Source organism: Trachemys scripta, chromosome 2 (genome assembly GCF_013100865.1).
Source record: "Trachemys scripta elegans isolate TJP31775 chromosome 2, CAS_Tse_1.0, whole genome shotgun sequence".
Taxonomy (NCBI): Eukaryota; Metazoa; Chordata; order Testudines; family Emydidae; genus Trachemys; species Trachemys scripta.
Window position 1 is genome coordinate 211,237,751 of NC_048299.1, and position 7,690 is coordinate 211,245,440.

General features: G+C 40.2%; 1 protein-coding gene across 2 annotated transcripts in view; it reads left to right on the top strand.

Annotated features, from left to right (window-relative positions):
• The window catches only part of SPIDR (scaffold protein involved in DNA repair), a 317,639-nt gene extending 310,864 nt beyond the window's left edge, over positions 1–6,775 (top strand). For both annotated transcript variants that reach the window (XM_034762891.1, XM_034762893.1), the window contains 4 exons: positions 1,760–1,853; positions 3,158–3,272; positions 3,855–3,908; positions 6,478–6,775. In XM_034762891.1, the coding sequence (XP_034618782.1) occupies positions 1,760–1,853; positions 3,158–3,272; positions 3,855–3,908; positions 6,478–6,606 (392 nt within the window). In that variant the 3' untranslated portion in view covers positions 6,607–6,775. The remainder of the gene's footprint in view (positions 1–1,759; positions 1,854–3,157; positions 3,273–3,854; positions 3,909–6,477) is intronic.
• The last annotated feature ends 915 nt before the right edge of the window (positions 6,776–7,690 follow it).

Below are 7,690 nucleotides of genomic sequence, written 5' to 3' on the forward strand. Positions count from 1 at the left end.
TGTGGAGCCCATTCTTTTTATAAAATTTGTCACTTTTAGCTATCTGCCATTATGTGATGTAATTGAATGGGACACTTTTTTCATTTATCTTCATTTCCTACCTGTACTTTACCAACTTTCATCCTCTCCTCCTTACTAAGATATAGAGAATCCCTATTAATGGATCCTTCCCTGAGGGATGTCTCTATCTGAACCGTGTGCTCCTCCACACCTGTCAGCTTTCCCCCAGCCCTTAGTTTAAAAACTGCTCTACAACTTTTTTAATCTTACATGCCAGCAATCTGATACCATTTTGGTTTAAGTGGAGCCCATCCTTCCTGTTTAGGCTCTTGCTTTGCCAAAAGGGTTCCCAGTTCCTAATAAATCTAAACTCCTCCTCCTTATACCATCATCTCATCCCTGAATTGAGACCCTGCACTTCTGCTTGTGTATATGGCCCTTTGCATGGAACTGGAAGCATTTCAGAGAACTGAAGTCCAGGTCCTGGTTCCGTCTCTAACCTAGCAGCTTCAATTTGGCCTCCAGGACCTCTCTCCTACCTTTTCCTACATGCCATCTACATGTACCATGACCACCCGCTTCTCCCCCAACACTGCACATAAGCCTGTCTAGATGTCTTGAGAGATCCACAACCTTCACACCCAGCAAGCAACGTACCATGCGGTTCTCCTGGTCATCACAAACCCAGCTTTCTGTATTTCTAATGATCAACTCTCATTACTGTTACCTGGTTTTTTTGTAATAACTGGGATTCCCTGCCCCGGAGAGGTATCTTCAATGTGAGGGGAGACCATGCCATCATCTTGGGGAAGTGTCCTAACTATGGGATCATTTCCCTCTGCTCTACTTTGATGTTCTTCTTCCCTGAGACTTCAATCCTCCTCAACAGCACAGAGGCTGTCAGTGGGACCGCTCTACTATGCCCGGAAAGTCTTATCTATGTACCTTTCTGTCTCCCTTAGCTCCTCCAGTTGAGCCACTCTGGTCTCCAGAGCCTGTACTTGGTCTCTGAGGGCCATGAGCTCCTTGCAGTGTATGCACACATACAGGAATGCTGGAACAATTTGTACAGTGGGGATGCTGAGAGCCATTGACCCAAACTGTAAACCCTGTATATGAGGGAAACGACTTCAAGCTAGGGGATGTGGCAGCACCCCCAGCACCTCTGCTTTGAGCACCTATGCACACATTTGCCACCTGTCCCCAAGGCAGGTAATCATACGTGCTGCATTCAATGTAATAAACTGGATAGCCCCCACTCTGCTGCTGGACTTTGCCTGCATTCTTTTTACTCCTGCAGATTTTTGTTGGGTTTTGTCTGTCTCTTTTTGGGGTTGGTGGTGGTATTTATTGCCCTAAGTTTAGAGAATGTTAATCTGGTGTATCTAGCTCTCCTACTCCCTCAAAAAACTCCCATTAGCTGCTCCTTTTTCGCTAGCTCTTCTAATCACTTAGGAGCTGGCTTTTTAAGCCCTTTTTCTTACTGAGTTAAGGGTTAAGGGTGTTAAAGGGCTTAGGGATCATAGTCTTGTTAAGAAGTTCTCAGCCTTGCCTAGCAGGCTGCTGGGCTCAGCACATGCCACCCCAAACAAACAGACCACACTATATACTTCAGTCAAGCAGCAAGCACACTGACAAAGACAGCAAGCTCACCCAGGGGTCATGTAGTCTCTCCTCCTTCACCTGGAGAACTCCCGCCCTGGGCAGTTGTATTCACCAACATATATTATACTTTTGTAAGAATTTCATTTTTGTTTAGGCACTATCTCTGGAGTTAACGAGAGCACTGCCTTCTCTTGGCCCACGTGTAACCAATGTGGCAATGGAAAACTGGAGCAGCATCCACAGGATAGGTAAGAATCAGTTTGGTGTTCAATGTACCAAGGCTTTTTTGGTGTGCAGATGCAGCCTTAAGAGCCATATGTGGTACACTCATTCCTACAGTGTTGTCTATGCCTGTATTCTCCCCCAACAGCTACACAGGGCGGGGGTTGGGAGTGAGAGGGACAAAACTGCAGGATTTTTATTCCTGATGGAATGACACAACCAGTAAGGGTAAGATTCACCTATTACGGAAGGCACAAGTAGAATCAAAATGGCATGAGTTTGCTATGATATATTTTTGTAGGTTACCTCAAACTAGTACTGATATAGTACTTCTCTCACTTTTTACTGGTATGTATTAGTTAACTTCTGTATTATTCCTCCTATTACATTAATGTAAATGAGAGGAGAATCAGGCCTGTTAAGTTTATAACCTTTCTAAAAATGACCCTTTTCTACAAATAGATCACAGCTGTAAAGTCTGATTTCTCAGAACCTTTCAGGGCTCAAAACAAATGCTATCTGTTACCTTGAAAGGGGCACTGGGGCAACTGCATCCTGGGACATTGGTTCAGTACTGGCTCAGGAAGAACTCTACCAATTAAATTACAAGTGCTACCTCCCACTACGAATTCTACCAGCTGAATTACCAATGCTACTTCCCAACAGAATGTTCTTCAGAAGGCTCCCATCTAAATACTTACCTAGTCTCATCTTACATAGTTTGAGACACCTTAATGGGATGACAGCACAAGACAATAATGCCGTAGGCATAGTGTAAAGGGAAGAAAAAAGGATGTCTTCTAGTGACATAAGATACATAAAGAGGGATAGAGTGATTTTGATTCCAGATTCTGGTAATTTACAGTTAAAGGGATAAAGGAATATTTACAACAAAAATTAAAAAAAAAAATACACTGTATTCTGTGTTGTACATAATTTCCCCTGAAAAACCGCAAGCCAAAAATACAAAGATTGCCCTATATTTTGGTAGGTTAAGTATATCTAATTAGTAGTGCCTCTGTGTGTTTGTTTTCCAATGGATCAGACCCTCTCGTTCGAAGGAAATTTTGCTGTTGTTTAGCTAATAATGTAATGTAAATTTATTCCATAAAACCCCAATTCAGCAAAGCATTTAACTATGTGCTTAATTTTATTCATGTGATAAGTCAATGAGACTTAAGCATGTAGTGAAAATTAAGCAGCTGCTTGAGCACGTCGCTGAATCAGGGCCAAAATCAGTACATCATTCACTTATTTGCCCTCTGACCTGTTGACTGATACTTGTCTTTCATATGTCTCTTCCATCATTATTTGTTCACATATGTTTCAGGGGATCATATTACTGCAGCCTGTGCTCCCAAACGGTAATTTTACCAGTTCTCAAAATGCAACTGGAAGTCTTTCTGCACTGTCCATCCCGACCTCATTGTACAGTAAAAGTAAAGGTGAGTGTAGATAATAAAAGTGCTAATTGTATCCAGTATATTTAGGGTAGGTGTGTTGATATCAGGTGCTCTGAGACACAATTTTCTATGCAGCCCCTGATTGAAGAAAAATGATAACTTTATTAATACAACAAAAAGAAAATCCTAAAATTAATGTGGTACTGAAATGGAGATTAAGGGTCTAATCCTGCAGTCCTTACTCAGGTAAAACACCTGAGTTCATTCTTAGAGCTTCATCCCACAAAATGCTGAGCACTTCTTGCAAGGTGCTGAGCATCATCAACTCCCATTGAAGAACTTGGCTGAATTGGGCCCTTAGGAAGTTATGAGCCGTGGATATGTTTTCTTCAATGAGCCAACTGATAGGCCATAGCTTAAAGGAAATATGGGTGTTTTGACTCGCATCCTGAAGTTTTTTCAGTATTACCTTTAGGTCTTTTGGTTTTGTCAGTCAACTGTGTGGTAAAACGTAGGACAGACAGTTCTAGGCTCAAGATATTAATTTTCATTTTTAACATGCAACGTGAATGTTATACATAAATGTGATTTTTGTCTTGTTGTCCTTTCACTTTCTTACTGCAGCTGTTACAAAAAACAATTTCTTCTGTCCTGATGTCATCATCCAGTGAGGATGGGGTAGGTATACATAAAATTAAGATAAAGAAAGAAAGTGAAACTTCCTGAAGTTTAGTTTAAAGGCAGAGTTCCGAAGTGGATAGTAGATATTCTGAGCTGTATGTGAAGACACTGGAGCAAAACATTCTAAGAATACTTTGCTCTATATAGCATCTTTCATTTGGGAATCTGGGAATGCTTAGGAAAAAATAGTCTCACTACACCAGGGGTGGGCAAACTTTTTGGCCCGAAGACCACATCTGGGTATGGAAATTGTATGGTGGGCCATGAATGCTCACAAAATTAGGGGTTGGGGTGTGGGAGGGGGTGAGGGCTCCGGTTGGGGACTCTGGGGTGGGCCAGAAATGAGGGGTTCAGGGTGCAGGAGGGTGCTCTGGGCTGGGAACGAGGGGTTCAGAGGGTGGGAGAGGGATCAGGGCTGGGACAGGGGATTGCGGTGCGGGGCAGGGGTGCAGGCTCCAAGTAGCGCTTACCTCAAGCAGCTTCTAGAAGCAGCAGCATGTCCCACCTCTGGCTCCTATGCGGAGGCACGGCCAGGCGGCTCTGCACACTGCCCTGTCCACAGGCGCCACCCCTGCAGCTCCCATTAGCAGTTCCTGGTCAATGGGAGCTGCGGAAGCAGCACTTGGGACGGGGGCAGTGTGTGGAGCCCCTGGCTGCCCCTACACATGGGAGCCAGAGCGGAGACATGCCGGTGCTTCCGGGAGCCGCACGGAGTAGGGCAAGCCCCCAACCCTGCTCCCCAGCTGGAGCGCCAGAGCGGAGCAAGCTCTGGACCTGCTCCCTGGCAGAAGCTTGAGGGCCAGATTAAAACATCTGGAGGGCCAGATGCGGCCCCTGGGCCGTAGTTTGCCCACCCCTGCACTACACCCTGACAGAAAAGTATTAGTACACCTATTTACAGATGGACACTTAGTGCAAGTCAGTGTCAAAAATAACAAGAGTCCTGGCCCGCTAGTTCTTTCCTCTAACACCCAAACCCAATTGCTCTCAAGTAACTGCCACTGAAGTTTCATCATAGGAAGTAGCACTAAAGAAACCTGTAAAATATATAATAAATTGTGTTTTATTGGAACCTGAATAAATCAAACCACAGATACATGAAACACAAGCAACCATGAGCTATAAGACATAGTCATCAAGTGGCTACTCTCTTGGTCTGAGATATCATCAGTATAGCCCTATTTGCTTGTCTTTGTGTTTTATGTAGCATGTTTAGTTGTTACTTACACAATACACTGCATTAATTTGATCTATAAGGAATATTTTAAGTTGAAAGTTTTTCTTAAAATTATTTTGCAGTGAATTGTTTCTTGCTCTTTTATATTGTAGATAGTACATGTAAGCTAATAGATTTATGGTTTATAGAAGACCGTTTTTAAAATGAGTAATAATCTTCCTGCAACTCTTGAACACAAAGCCAGTGTTTGATAGAGTACTTGCACACTCTATTCTAAAATCTATTCAAATGTCATTTGACACAAGCTTCTTTCCATTAGCTATTTTTTGTTTGGAAAGTATAACAAAATAATTTAGTTTTTTTAGTTAGTTGGGTTAGTTAAGTAAAACAAACAAAACCCCAAAAAACTCATTTTCATGCTTTAAGTCTTAAGAATATTTACCAGTTATCCATAAAGATTACATCTGAAAACTTGCTATTTAGAGGGGGGGTGGTTTTCTGGCTGAAATCCAGTGATAACTTTTTTTCTCCATACTCCACTAATTCAAACTGCAACGTTATTTTAAAAAGAAAGCACATTTAGGGAAAGACTAAGCATGAGAAATATCACTCCAAATTGTAATTTTTGCCAAAGTTAGTGTGGGCTTCAAATAAAAATGTTTTTTCAAGCATGGTCGGAAGAGCCACTAGTCCTGTTTTCTAATCCTGGGTCTACCATCTTTTTGTGTAACCTTGGACAAATCACCTAACCGTTATATCTTCGTGTACCACACTATAAAATGAATATAATAGTACTTACCCCACAGAAATGTTGAGGCACAATTAGTATTAAGCTATATTGTGATCCTTAAACATAAAGAGCTATATAAATGCAAATTATTATAACTATATGTAGGGCAGTACAGGAACAGGTGTAAAGTTTTTTTTGGTTTTTTTTTTTTATGTTTAGTTTCTAATGGGTTTTTTTTCTTTGGTTACCTTCTTACAGACCGTGCACACACACATGCACTGCCCTATCACATGCAAAATCCTTGGGTGTCCAAGAAAGCTATATAAAGCAGCAGTTAGCTATGCTTTCATGGACTGGGTGCTAAATTGCAGTAGCCATTATACCTACTGCAGTTTTAAGAGCCTGACAGTGAGATCCATTCTAATTGCGACTGCTGGGAGATGTTTTATTTCTAAATTATTGAAAATCTAATTAGTTTATCAGACTAAGTACGTTTTTTGTAGCAGCATTTCACAATCTTATTTTGTTTAGCTTCCTTTTTGAGCAGTAAAAACGTTGTACACTGGAAGAGGACCTTACACTCTATCTTTGAGTTGTATGCTGCCTAGAACAGAACGTACAGTACTGTTTGTTTAATCAACATGCCTTTATCACCACAGAGTTATGAGGTGAAGAGTGTGCTAGGAAAGGAGGTGGAGTTATTAAACTGCTATGTCCAGTCTGTAACCAACCATCCTAGCTGTGTTGGATTGGAGGAAATTGTCCTTCTGGAAGCAGGAAGAAACTAACCTGAATGCTGTCAGCTACTAGAATATCTATGGACTTTGTAATGTGGTTATTTGATAACTATGCCCACAGATAATGTATAATGCAAGCATGATAAGTAGTGAGGTTGTTTATTAAAACTGTGATTTAGAAAATATATTATTGCTAAACTTAAAAAAAACTAAGTATGTACAAAAAAAACGTTTTTTCTGAATGTTTATATTGTGCTTTTGGTCAGTTCAGAATTTAAGAGTATAGTTCTTGAGAGTATTCTGTTGGAGTAAACATTCATGAATGTAAAACAACTTGTTCTGGAGGTTTGAATGTTTGGTGGTTTGGGTGATATTTTTATAATGGGTGTTATGAATATTTTAATTTTGCGTGTATCAAAAGAATAACTTTTTAAATGTTATTTTTTTGAGTAAGGGTTTTAGCATGAATGGTGGACTTTAAGTAAGTTATCTGTTTTAATAATTTCCAGAAGCATTATATACTGCACACCATTGATACTTAACTGTAACGTTATTACCACACTGCAATAAATATTACAAATTCAGATTTGAATGAGCCTCGTTATCTTTCAGATGTGATAAATGGTGTCAAAGGTATATTCAACTAATGTTTTATAGTTAGTCATAGTCTAAATATAGAAATACTGTGGCATCTAACTTACCATGAGATTGTTTCATTATATGGTATAATGTGTATAAAGAGTAAAGAACAAACTGGTTCAGGAGTGGTATAATTGTACTGATAGCTGCACGTAGATAGGGTTCTAACCTTAATCTGTCTGAGATGTTTTTATCTGTCTTCTTTTGTGTCCATAACTGAACTTTAATATAAGACTAGACTGTAAAGTTAAGGCACCAACTGATTTTTTTCTTTGTCCTGTACAGCACAGAGCAGATGTTTTTTTCACTAAGTGCAGACAAATAGACCAGAGTTATATGGTAACTAGTTTTGCATGCTGAAAAGATTTTGCTGCCTGATTTGTGGCTATTGAATAGACAAATAACTGTAAATCTGTCTTCTACTAGTCATTTCTGGGGTCATTGTAGATAATGGAATGACTTTTAGGCACTCTTTTGAGCACTAATAAATAACCAA